We start from the raw sequence: 14,285 nt of genomic DNA, 5'->3' as shown, positions 1-14,285 counted from the left end.
TCTCTAGCCATGCTTCCAAACTTTATCATAACTGTGATAAATTACATAAGCTCTCTGCCACAGATCTGGTTTCTTCTTCACACCTTCACCATAACTTTTGGGTTACAAATTCAACTTTTCAGTTTCATATTTCTCAGCAGATGCCTAATATTTATATATAAACATTAAATGTAATGTAAACAAGTAACAGACAAAGTATTATTATATACATAAAAAAATATATATAATGTGTCAAAATCTAGTGACTTGTCAGGGTTCGGTGGATTTATTTATGGTCAAAGGAAGGTATGGTTTCAGCAGCAGCAGTCTAGATTAAACACACTTTCCTCTCTCATACATGCTTTAGCTACATCCCTCCAAATCTGCTGCTGTACCTACAGATGAAACGTCAGTCACCACCATCTCCAAAAATCTGCACAAATGGTAATTCAAGCACTAAGGCTCCCACCAAAACCAGCACCACTGACAGGCACGTTATTACGGATACATGCAGACCTGTATTTTCATTTTGAGAGTACGGATGACAGATTCTTACAATCAATGCTGGGATGATTTAAGAGGAGATCTTCCCCAGCTGCCTGCCTCACCCCACTGCCAGAGGTTCCTCACCCTGTACCAGAACCAGAAGCAGCTAGTATACGTCAGGCCCTCCTTTGAACTCCAGCTTCAAAGCCCACTGTTTCCTTCTACTTTAAGCTACGGGGGTGCTAACCCCACAACAGAAAGGAGGGGACTCTCCCAAGCAAATCACTAGAGCTTGTGTATCAATGCCTTCAGACCTCCCTCTTGCTGAACTATTTCAACAAGCTACAGAACGTGAAAACATCGTCTTTCTGAAAGTATCATCTTTCTGATAAAAGAAGCAGCAAGATGACAGCCACCACTCAATTAGCAGCTGGAGACTCACAAGTGCTAAAGGCTCTCGGTCACTGCCAAGCTCAAGGGCAAGCAGAAAGCAGACACCCCGGGCTCGTAGTCCCACGCCAGCCCTGCTCCCCAGAACTCCCACTATGCCCTCAGGTCCTGAAGTGCATCTTCTCTTGACCAGAGCAGACACTCGGGTCTTTGTGTTAAAGCAGAACTGCTGGCTGAGATAACATCATACAAGGAATTTGGGAAAAAGCTTTTGATCTTGGATTGCTGATTCTTTTAACTGTGTTTCTGGTTTTTAGCAGATGTGGGGAAACTAGGTAACAGCAGTCCAAGTATGAAAACCAGATAATTGCTATTAATACTGACAGCAGCGTGATTCTGCCGGTGGAAGTCTTCCACTGTAAAAATCATGGTTTGGTCTACTTCAGGCAAGAATTTCATCCTTGAAAGACAGTCCTGTACTTTTAGAAAATTGCTAAATTGCTTGTTGTTCCAGACCGATCACACACATTTATAGGACTAGTTGCTTCAGAGAGTCAAGACCCTTGACAAGGTATTGTTAAAAACAATACCATCTTTTTTACATGTACATGCATCCATATGTCTCTTTGTACAGGTTTTATATAAACAGATACACCACACACACATATCTTTTCGGGGTTAGGGAATTACCCACTTCAGCAGAGACATACAGAAATTGCTTCACCCACGAACGAAATGCAGTCTTCACCAGATACAGCCTGGCAACCCTTCAGCCATCGGCAGGATTACTCTACAACTTAGTAAAACAGGAAATCTTGTCTCCCACTGAGAACTACAAAAAGAATTTAGACAGACAAAATACAGTTGCCCATAGTGGAATGTAGCTGTGGAATTAAAACTAAAAGCCACCACTCAGCCAAAAATTCCACAAATTTTTGTTTGACTCTTTCTTTTTTGCTTTTAAACAGTCACAAGTGTTAAAGCCAGCCAAATTTTACAGAAGTAGGCACAACTGTCTAATCCCATTAGACATGTAGTGGCTTCCCCTGACTTCAGTGTCATGCTATCAGGCTACAATGACTGAAGATTCAAAGTTACTCCATTAACTCTAATATCCTTAGTTTGCCCTGGAAAGCTTTAAAGATGTTACTCCCCCAATGACACTATCAGATAGCTTTTTTTTTTTTTTTTTTTAAATACTCCTTGTAATCACTTTTATTTGTTACTTACCACTTCTGCTATTCTAAGCCTTTTCTCCTCCTTTTACAATGAGGACTATCTCTTGGTGCCTGTCCTCCTCCTTGTTACAGTCCTACCTTCTCATCAGGGAAAGGGATACTTTTTGTGTGTTCTCCTTCAGGAGGGATTTGCAACCACTTCCTGATACTTTGTCACAGATAATTTTATTTAAGTGGGGAAACAGAATGGGGAAATTCATGTTCTCTACTGGAGATAGCATGTGGAGTGTGCTCTTCAAACCATTGTGAAACATGTAAAAAAAAATCAAAAGCAACCAATGTAAAGAATAAAGTTCTTGGGTTATTTAAAATTAAAAAAAAAAAAAAAAACCAAAACCAAAAAAACAAAAACACAAAGAAACAAAAATATCACAGCATGAAGAAAACCAGAACAAAGTTAGGCATTTTCTTCTTCCCAGCTTGTTCTTGCCCACAGTGTTGCTACTGACCCACAAAACACATTCCTACACCATGAATGCTGCAGAAAATCACTTGCAAAAATGCTGTAGTAAGCTGCTTGGGAAATGTATGGAAATAGTATCTCAATTTCAAGCATGCGGTAGAATACGCTTCCTGCAAGACTCTGCTTGCATACACATTCATTTGGAAAGAATCTGCATTATCAAATCACACAGGCCATTTTTAGTGCACATAGTTTTCAAGGTGTTTTTTCTGTTCAAAGACCCTAGATGCAAGGCTGTAGTTTTCAAAACACAGAAACACTCTGCATATATGAAATTCTTTTCATCTGAAGCTATCCACTGATGTCAGACAAATGCAATAATTGTATGCTCCATTGGTAAACTGCAAATTGATGGGAGCAAGGATGGCTGCATTCTGCTTCTAAGCAGTATATATGGATATTGCACCTAGCCTGAGAAAGAGAGCGCATTCAACTGGAAAATCTGAGATCATTGCACATGTCTGACCAAAAGACACCCCCAACTTCAAGAAGGAATTTGCTTTAGGTCTCTGTCCACCCTGGCCAGTTTATTTGCCATTCAGGCATGTCACAAAACCTGTTTCCCACAACTAGTAAATTAGAAAAACCAGGGTTATTTTGTGGTCTGTAAAAGTAATTTATAAGTGCTTTCCGAGATCTCCATTTTCATTTCCAAGTACTATTCCAGTGTTTGCAGGGAGAAGGTAATGATCATAACCTGCAACAGCAAAGGACAGTTACTCCTTTTGTCCATTTATCAGTGTCCCAGGTCACCAGCTAAGATGTGCCTGAGCCCTTATCCCAGAGCATGGACTTGTCTCCTGTTCTTACCCCACAAGAATTACCTTTAACCCTTATACACCTTTCAAAATGAAAATCCCTTGAATATAGGTATCTAGAAGGATACAAGTGTACAAGTGATACAAGAGCTGATACAACTCCAGTGATAGGCTTTCCAAGACAGAATAGTGTTAAGGGGAGTGGGAGAAGCAGGGACTTATTTTTCAACTTTCCTCCCATTAATCATGTCACACAACTTCTGCACAATTTTCCACATGGCAGGACTAGCTATTTAATCCATTTTACAGTTCCTATCCCTTTCATGAGACTGTTGTTGTTCTAAATGGAAACACCTCAGCCGAAGAAATGCTGGTTGCTCGGTAGAAGCCTAAACCCCAGTGTTAGAGATGCTGCCTGGCAAATTCCTGGTTAAACCTAACCTATCTAGAAGAATCGCAAAATAAAATAAAGCCAGCTCAGTTTTGTTACCAGAAGGTAACAAAAGACAGATACTGCACACATTTCATCAAGGAGGATGTTTATTTTTCCAAATATTAAGATAGCGTCCTGTTTGTCTATTCTATCGACATCTGCTCTGTAATACGTGATGATAGAAGATCAAAGTTTTAATTGTGCAAGTAAAAGAATGTATTAATAACATTCTTTCTGTCCTGCAGCAACAGAGATAAACTTAAAAAAAACCTCGAACAGCTAAGAGAACAGGATATTTATATAAAGATGTCCTAACAAAAGAAAAGCATGCAAAACTACCTCTAGCAGATAAACAAACTAGGCTCCCTGTTTGCAGACTGTTCCCGATCAAGCTCAGCCCTCAGAGATGCCCTCCCTCCCTCAGTCAACAGGGACAACATCTCTCAGCTGGGTTTCACATTTTTATACAAACCCTTCTCAGCATACTTTGTTCACTGACCCTTTAAATTCAGGAAAATGCAGCAGGCATGCCTTTAGATTCCCTCTCCTAGGCAGTAAGTCATTTAAGAAGGGATTTTTTTGTTGGTCTTTTTTTCTGCTAACTCCTTCGTCTGCATAGGCTGCACTGAGTATCCTCCATACCCCTTTTGATATACACGTTGTAACAGGATACTATAGTTCTGCAGCATACATACAACAAACAATACCTCCTCCTGAAGAGACATTATTACTTCTTGGGTTTCTGAGATTGGGAAGAGCCTGAATTTGTTGCCTGTTTGTCACACTGCTGCCACTCATTAATGCAACAGCATACTTTGAACTAGCTGTTTTTCTCCTCCCCAAAATGAATATAGCATGGAGTGCTCTCTCCCTCCCAAGACAGCAGTAGCTGCCTTTATCCACTTAGGGCTCCAACTTCCATACACTGAAGAGAAAAAAAACAAAGAAAACCCCAAACCAACCCACAACTGTACTAACTTAAACTTGAACTCCCAAAAGTGACGACTAGGCTACCTCACTGAGAGTAAGATCAATAGCATGCTGTACAAGAGTGGGTTCAGATTTATCAGTAGTTTTCTTTCAATTTCAGAGCTCTGAGACAAGTTCTTTTGTCAAGTAAAGCATCATTACCACCTCTACCTGAATGGAGGCCACCACAGGCAGAGAGCCCAAATTGTCTCAGAAAAGTCTATGAGGCAACACAGAAGACAAGCTTATTCAGGGCTACCTGCACAGCAAACACTGATGTTTGAAAGCGATTCTTGGTCTCCTTTAGAGACATCTGTGAATTACAAAGAGCCAGTCATCCTCCATCCTCTTTGTCTTTAAGGAAGCATTTAATATTAATTTTAGCTCCTTTTGAATCTACTTCTGGCTGCAATATTTTTAAAAGTGACAAATTAGATTAAAAAACACAGAACACCCACTCAGGACTCACTCAGTTCTTCCAAATTATGGTAACTCACGACAGAAGGGACACTACAGTTAACTGTGGCACTGCTTGTGCGAAGCTGCAACCTGCACACAGACACGCAGAGGGTGAAGTAAGTCATTGTACAGCGAGTTATTGTACACAGGGAAACTGGACAAGGCACTTCCTTTTCTTTTGTGTTGTCTTAAAGGATGTTATTATGAATGAGAAGACATCTGCTAGAGTCCTGTAACATTAATGGTAATGGAAAAGCTCCAACGGGAACTCAGGGGTTTCTCTCTTTTTCCCATGAACTGAACATTATGGAATTTTAACAGATGTTCTACTTGGTCATAGTTAATAAAATGAATTATGCAGGAATTAAAAATCTGTCTCCATTTGCTTATATAAGATCTCAGCAGCAGAACTACATTCCTATTAAGAAATTCTAGAGGATTTACAGTGGATTTCTAGTCTGCTCCTGTCTTGTTATAAGATAGCTGGAGATTTTACAAATGAACTTGTCTCTGCTGTAGAAAACATGAATAAATTTACCTGTTTATTGACTGTTCTTAGTAGCATGATCCAGTTTCCACACCGATGCACACCGGTACACTACCACCATAGGAAAGGACAATTCTCACTTAGATTTGCTTTGGAAGTGACATCATGGGAATTCCACATCATTTCACAGCCTCCAATTTCTGCCATTTATTCAAAATCGCATTCAGCAACCTAATAACCATATTCCCACTTTATGCTTTATGACAAAAGCTTTCCTCTTGGAGCATGGATGTCTCTTTTGGGCTACTACTGCCAACAGAATGATGCACTGTACCTCGCTTCCCTTTCGATTTTAGGATTAGTTCAGTGTAACTACATCAAAGGAAGATTTAAAGACCAAAATGTAATGGAGATGTGAGAGAAGAGGCACCAAAAAGGAGGTAGGTAGAAGTCATAGCCAAAACTTCCAAGCATTGAGGTTCACTCAAAGTTATTTCCAAAAGCATTACATATTTAGCCATCGTCTTTCTCTTCTAATATTCATCTGTACAGAAAGTATTCTGATGAGAAGATAAAGGGGATAAGTGAAAAACTGAGAATCAAAAATGAAGGATGAAACAACTACCTTGCACCAGAACAGAAGCAGCAGCAGCAGATTACATAGAGCAGAATAAGGCTGTCTTGAAAAGATCTACTATGCTATAGTAAAAAGATGAGGTTTTAACATTGTACTCCCTTTATAAATAGACTCCTTGTCACTTAAGTCCAAGCAATTGGCAAGCAGATCTCTGTCCAGGCACTGAAATCTGCTTTTTGTAATACGCAAAAATTTATCCCGATGCAACAACTAAAATTAACCTTCCTTAAATTCTGGCTCAGTAATTTTGCCAGCACAAGAATATCATCATCAGAAAGGCATCAATATTCCTGCCTCCTCCAATTATTATGTTTTAAATGAAAAATCATGCACTGAAGCCCCTCTATCCAAAAATCCCACTCCATGGTAACTAAACAAAGGGTTTTGTGTAAGTAAAGAACCAAAGCATGTAAAGAAACCTTTATACTTACAAAAGTCAGCTGGAATTAAACATCAGTCTATATATGCTATGCAGCTACCTGGATGTGTCCAATAATGAATTAATATAGATTTTTATCTGAAAATAAAGACTTTCCCTAAAGGAAGAAGTGTACTTAAAGAGAAGGAAAAATACCAAGATTAAATGTCAGGCTTACAACAGTTCCAGCTGAAGGTTCAATATGCTGTTCTTATTTGAGTGGACATTGCTTTACAATATTGAGTGTCAGAAAAATGCAACAGTCTTAACAGTGTTAAATTCCAAGAATCTTTTTTTTTTTTTTTTTTTTTAAACATCACCTATGATTTGTTTCATTTTGAAAAGAAAGCACATTTCGTTTGGTAATCATTTATTTCTCATTCTATTGGACAGATTCTCCCAAAAAGCAATACTTCAACTGAAATCAGTTCTGAAGGATCTTTTATGAGTATACATAATGGAGAGGACCCCCATTAAATTTCCAACAAAGTGCTGCCATTTTGAGTAAACAAAGTTATCTCAGCGGGGTCACACACTATGCCATGAATATGGTCTGCAAATTAATTACCACTCTGACATATGTCAAAACAAATTTTAAGGAGAATAGCACCCAGTAATAACCATGTGTTTTATCTACCTGTTAGTATGCAAAATCTGTATTCAATGCGATCTAAATTTATTCATTTATTCAGAACCCCTCAGAGAAATCAAAATGATTCGTTGGCCTTTTTTGCCTGTCTCCAAATGAAATCTGAGTGAATAACATGTGTTTAGTGAGCCAGAAAATAAGTACAGGATGAAGCTATGGTGGGGGTTACATTTCAGAAAAGCAGGTGTCATCTCTGCACAAATAACTAATTTTTTAAACACTCAAAACTGCTAAAATAGACTGCAGTGCATTACCATTTGTCAGCACTTTAGGGTACACTAAATTTGGTATTTCTTATTTTAGGCAATATCTATCTTTACTCTGTAATTGTAACAAGAGCTGGCTAACATAACTGTTCTAAAAACAGTTTTCAGCATGAAGAAAGGCTTTTAAAAGCAGAGCTATTGAATGAGGGGTAAAAAAGCCTCTGCAACTGGCTTCACTATCAATGGCAACACAACCAACAGATCTGATCCTGTGTTTAAAAAACAAAAGCAGCAAAGATCCAAATCTAGTATACTCAGTTGAGTTATATAAGGAGAGGACAAACCCACACATATCACATTGAACACAGTAAGTAAAGAACCCTTCCTGGACAACAGCTGTTACATTTTCATAGGAATAGAACCTCGTCTCTTATTTGAGAGACTCATGGTGCAACTTATGCTTTGTCAAAAGATGACCTCCTGGGATCTGGTTCTAAAACAGTTTTAGACTGGGAGTTCATCAGTATGTTTTTCTACTTCTTTTATAATCTGCCTTCAGTTCATACAGCATATCAAACACTTCCATGACACTAATCCTGTAATTCACAGTACGTTTATGAAGAGATTTTAGTTTAGGAACTATTTTCTGCCAAGCCGGCCAAAATATTTTTAGCTACAGTTTTTTTCCCCCGACAGTGAAGTACTTCTGATTTAGAGTTAAGTAATGCCATATCATGTCTAAAGACTGGATAACTAAATGCATTTCTTTCACACATAAAAAGAGAGCAAGCACAATCGTCCCTATATACTGATGACAGATAATCTCTTGGCATCTGCTGACAAATATATTTAAAGAAAGCCTAAATCTGTCTGTGCCAAACTTGGCCTGATGCCACCAGTTCACTATTGTTGGCATACATACTTCACATGATGCAATCACAAGACCTGAGGAAGTTTCCAGTACTTTATTTTATGGTTTTCATCACGTTAACATATACATTTCCATCTTTTTACAATTTAGCAGCAACAGAACTGAAAGACAGGATGGTAGATGACTTTCTGCATGTATCACAGTTTTCTCAGTGCACATTATCAGTATTCTATTTAAATTACAGACTAGTAACTTAGGTAGAATGAAAGATGCTAGGATTTAGAGCTTATGGTTAGAGCAATTGATCTCAATTGTACTACTATCTCTTATTAGAAAACAAAGTGAGGCAAAGGAATCAATTTAAAAAAAAAAAAAAAAAGACAAGTGTTTTACCTCTCTTAATACTGTGCTTTTATAACCCCGATAAAGTCCTTGAATACCCTGTAAACCAATAAAAGAAAGCATCAGCTATAGGGAATTAGTTTGCCAAAGACCACAATTTATCGGTGATTACGAGGCAAGCATTACAGCCTTACTGAGTGTCAGACCTGAACTTCTTGCAAATTGACTACATTGATTATAACATTGTATACTATATTCCATGATTTACAATGCCGGAGGGTTTTATTTCAAAGATCATTTAACCACTGTTCAGATTAATCAGTTATAGAGAAGAAAATATACCTTATAGTTAAAATTAAAAGGGCAAGAAGGCACAGAAACACATTACTTCAAATTCTACTTGCCCAATATTTTGGTCTAGAAGTATCCACTATCCCATAAATATTTTGAAACTACTACTCTTCTGTTTAAATAGCCCAAGCAAAATGAACCCATAAGATGACAGCTTCCTATGTCCACCTTTTTAGCCTTGATTCAGAGCTTTTATCAAGACAAATATTTTGTAGTTTTAACCAGCTGATAACATTCAAAACAATTAAAATTTGATTTTATAAGAGTATATAAAATTATGTTTAATATCTTATAGGACAATATATTCCAGAGTTTGTCGAGTCTTACGGTTCTCTGGCCAGCTACAAAGAAGGGGAAAAACACACGGTTTTGAGAACACCAGCTTTTAGAGCAGAATGACTAAGTCACAGAAAGAAGTTCCAACAACCGTCTTATGCAGGGTTATCACAATAGTTTTAATTTACAAGCAAATAAAAAACAAGTGGATCATTTAGAGGTCATATTTACGTCTTCTTTTTCCTGGCTTTTACACACGGAAATGTGTATGTTTTTCCCCACAGTGTTTTCAGGAGACACTTTTCTCTTATAAAATACAACTTGAAAAACACCCCTTGTGAGACTCAGTGAAAACAGTGGTGAACAGGTTTTTACAGGAAGGAACATCATAACCACGAAAAAGATTACAAAAGACCTTATTTTTCAAAAGCTACCGATACTGGATGAGCACTCATTTCCAGAGCTCCTACAGAGCCTCCCTGAAATGGTGCCTTTTAGACATCCCCTCCAAAGCCTGCTTCAAAAGCTGGAAACCATTCAACAAACTCTAGATACAGAGACTCAATGTTTTGTTGTCCCAGAGAAGGACTGTTTGCATAAATACAAGCAGAGCTTTGGAAACTGGAAAGCTAAATTCTTTTTTTCTTTTTTTTAAATGTAGGTATAAAAGGTGGAGAAAAAAGTTTAGAGTGTGCATGTAAGCGCATGCACATGGGGAAGGTGGGGGTTTGGTTTCCTTAAGTATAACATGCCAATCGCTTTTAACAACAGAATAATAGATGGGAAAGTGCTGGGAGAGCACAGAACTGGAATAAAGTTGTGGAATGCTTCTGGACATGTATGGCACCAAGTGGGAAGAATGAAGCAACTTTGAAATTTTGTTCTGAACTCACCTCATGATACAAGGTGTGGGAGAGAATCCGGAGGGTACTTGAGGAAGGAGAAACCTGGGCCCTTTGCTTGACAACCTCAGATGGAACCCGTATGAGGCATGCAACCTGCAAAAGAACCGTATATTCAGAGAGCAATTCCTTTTGCTGCCTTACTTTTCATAGAACAGACACGTTTGGAGATTGTTCCAAGTACAGAAACCTGAGAAATGAGGAAATAATTTTTGTAATTATAGGAGTTGAACTTAAAAGCTGTTTATGAGCAGCTTATGTATTTGCTCTTAGAGCTACGTACTCCCTGAACACAAAATTATAATAACAGAAAAATGGAAGTACCCTTGAAATTTTACCTTCCAAACCAGAAGTAGATTTGGGTGGGGAAAATCACCGATGAAACAAAATTTTGAAGCCATCCTGTGTTTTTGCAGCCACGGGGTTTTTCCCCCCACTTTCACAGATCGAAACTGGAGATTCAGGACTTGAACAAAATTCTTTCCTAGGTAGTTCCTTTGTGCCCTCTAGTGACTGACAGCAAGAGACACTCTGGTTAGCTTTAGATGCACACAATATATTCAAGGTTTACCTTAAAACACACACTGGATTTCATTCAAGGTGAAGCATCAGATTGATTCTTTCCTACACAATTCATTTATTTAGGCAAGAAAGTCCCCTGCAGCTGGCTGTAATAATGTGGCTGCCGCCACAAAGTTCCAGCTTTTCTGAAAAAGCCAGACCTGGCTTTAAAACATTCACCTGCCACTTCAGCTTCAGGTAGGAGTTAAGCTTGTGTGCACATAATTTTGAAGAATGAGGATCCTGAAGCGTCAGAGAGTTACAAGCCTCTCATCCCTCTAGAAAGTGCCAATTTATCAGCACTTAAACTTTTAAGAAGAGTTTGTCTTCTGTTGACCGCAGAGATACTTAAAGTGGTGCTGGGACTGGTGGCAAAACACTGGAGACACCGTGGGCTTTTGCCAGATTTTTAGCCTTCCTTGATCCCATCCTGTGCTGGGCTCAGGAACACACTGTGGTTCCTAGACGTAAAGGTGATCCCCGAGTACTTCAAGGCAAGGGCAACCTAGGTGAAAGCTGTCCATCTGAAGTGGCAAACCAAGCTGCTAACTCAGAAACCCACATGGGCCAAAGAAAGTTCCGGAATTCACTGCCAGATTGCACAGAAACAGTAACTTGGAGTGGTTATTTGTGGGTAACGCAGTACAAGGTTTAAGTTCCATTTTCACAAAGAGACCAAGAAAAAGTCTGCTACCCTGTTACATTCCTACAAGTTTACCAGACAACAATATCCAAAAGTCATTACAAACAGATCTAACTCCATGTGCTCTTCAATTCTCAGGGTCAAAAATAACAAGTGACCCCAATCTGTCAAGAAAATAAGAACTGTCAAGTTTTTTGATAGTTCAGCATAAATATTTATAGAACTTCATGCTTCATAACACTCCATGTCCTTATATTAGCTTTTTATTCCTTAAAAATATGGAGGCAGGGGGAAAGCCTTAAAAAGGCTCGGATGAAAACAATCTAGTCAATCAAGACCAGACAAAGAGCACGGCGTGGCTTCCTGACATCTGGGGTGCTGCAGTTTTGGCAGGAGAAGGGTGGCTACAAAGTAATGTCTCCATTTCCCCCAGACTACTTGGGGTGCATTTCATTTCAAATTAACTTTGATGTTTCTCCCATTTGAATTTGCGCTTACAAGGGAGTCTGTGGCTGCACAAGAACAAAAACAGTGATTACGTTGTGCTGTTATGAAAGGAAATAAAGGTTCGTGTCACCCGGGCTGCGCTGTCAGATTGGCTCCATGGGGCACTTCTGGAACTAAAAAAAGCCACGAGCTGCCACTGCCAACATCAGACTGAACGGTGACATTTTCGCTGTGCACCTGAACTTACAGCGTGTTACCTTATTTGTTCCTACATGTGTACCTTACTATCAATAACAATCCAAGCAGTCTTTTGATGTCAAACACAGGTCTCTAAAGGGAAGCATGCAAGATTAAGTTCACATGTATCTTATTATCCCACAAGATTAAAAAAAAAAAGTAACAACCTAGGACAGACAGGTGCAGAAAAATTTCAATTCTATTACACTCAGACCTCAATCACTGCAGCACCTTCCAGGTAATGCTGCCAAAGTTAAAAGAACACAACACATCTACACAGTTTGCTTTCTTAGCTAAATATGTTCTAGCAGCACCAGTGTGATAACACTGCACCAAGCGAATTCATACTTAAATTTTCAGACAACTGAAAGCTATAAGCAAATCGCATGAACAATGGTAAAAGATATAACTGTGCAGCTGCTCCGCAGTAACTGTCCACGTATCTGCTTTTACCTGCATCCACTACTAGATAAATAGACATGGAAGAGAGTCAATAATGTGACCTCACACAGTGGAAGCCCATTCACCTCCCTAATTGCCAAGATCCCAGGAAGAAACTGCTTTTTAATCTCTTGGCTGTTCACACAGATGTAGCCTGTTGCTTGCCATAGAAGAGCACAATACAGCCTGCCAAACTCAGGCCACTCCTCATGCATCCTACCCATCTGGGGATGACCCTGTGGCAAATTAGCTCTCTGTCAAACATTTGCATAGCCAGCCATGGAGAGCGTAGAGCAGAGGGCCCTCAGCTACCTCAGCTGACATTAAGGCATCGGACAACAGCACCATGTTGACTGAGGCCATGCTCATTTTTCCAAGCAAGCTCTGGAGCCAGGAGTTATTCCCATCTTTTGATGGAAGGAGAAAGACAAAATCAAGATCCTACAGGCCAAGTTCAGGGGAAAAATGGGTGCTGCCCTATAAGCTCCTTCTGTATTTACCAGGTCAGGTAATACAATTCTCCAGTTTTCAGACTTTCTCCCCCATGTCAATGCTCATATATACAAACCATAAGGGCAGGAATACACTAACATTGAAACAAAAGGCTCAAGGATTTTTAGTTTTAAGCTTTAACAAAACCCAATTTTATAGCTACAACCAAAGCTATTATCAGTTTACAGAGCAGGTATGCAGAAATGACAATATTAGCATCTATTATCTTTCCAGCCTTTTAATACTATAACTGCTTCTGAAAAAAAAAAAAAAAAAAAAAAAAAAAAAAAAGAGTACCAAATCTCAAAATCCTTGTCTTAAATCATTACTGGAGTCACCCTTTGACCTGGTAGACACAAACCTAAGTGCATTTTTAATTTACTGACTTGCATTAGCCAGTTAGGGACAAAAGCTAAAAATAGGTAAATGTTAACAAAATAGTCCTATGTATTGCTAAGACAGTGTATCTTCCAATTAACTGAAGGGAATTTTTTTTCCTCTACCAGTTCAGGGAAAGGTGTTTTAACTTCTAGATACTCTTTGCATGCATCAATGCTGCCATCTCCTGGTCAGATTCATGCTGGAACCAGACTTCCCTAATTGTTCTGACCAATGTCTTGACTGGTCGTGAAGAATGACCAGTGCAATTAAAGTCTCAAAAGTGCCTTGAAGTCAACACAAAGCGTCTTTATATATACCAATTTAAACAGTTTGTTTCAGCATATCTGAAATCTGTTCCTACGTGGCCGTAGCTAACAGAAATTAAGGTCTGCTCCAAATAGCACCAGGAGCCTGCAGAAAGCCTTTTGCATGGGCTCACCTAAGTTTATTGCAAACACGTTATCTTAAAGCGCTAACTTCTGCACAGGGACCAATCCTACTTAAAGCTGGAGCAGCTGTTCAGAATTAGGCAGTACTCATCCAATTCACCAGCACAAGGCTACTGAGCATTTTTCTCTAGACAATAACACAAGACACATAATAAAAAAGAACAAAGAGAGGATAGTCCTATTTATAAGGGGGTTCGGTAGAAGTAGATCATCCAGGCCTTGATGATTCAATAGCCAGGGAACTGCGAAAGCTGCAAGATATACACAGCTCACTGCTCATTCAGGGGAACCAGCAGCAAACACTGCCTACTGTGAAGATG

The 14,285-nt window shown here is 39.0% G+C and overlaps 1 protein-coding gene across 7 annotated transcripts in view; it reads right to left on the bottom strand.

Annotated features, from left to right (window-relative positions):
- SLC25A26 (solute carrier family 25 member 26) overlaps positions 1-14,285 on the bottom strand; it is an 89,016-nt gene that overhangs the window by 58,308 nt on the left and 16,423 nt on the right. For all 7 annotated transcript variants that reach the window (XM_030043742.2, XM_041118713.1, XM_030043744.2 and 4 more), the window contains 2 exons: positions 10,306-10,410; positions 8,837-8,884 (listed from right to left, as the gene is read on the bottom strand). In XM_030043742.2, coding sequence (XP_029899602.1) covers positions 8,837-8,884; positions 10,306-10,410 — 153 coding nt within the window. The remainder of the gene's footprint in view (positions 1-8,836; positions 8,885-10,305; positions 10,411-14,285) is intronic.

Source organism: Aquila chrysaetos, chromosome 20, assembly GCF_900496995.4.
Source record: "Aquila chrysaetos chrysaetos chromosome 20, bAquChr1.4, whole genome shotgun sequence".
NCBI lineage: Eukaryota > Metazoa > Chordata > Aves > Accipitriformes > Accipitridae > Aquila > Aquila chrysaetos.
Note: the sequence above shows the minus strand (reverse complement) of the source record. Positions and strands in the feature narration are given on the sequence as shown.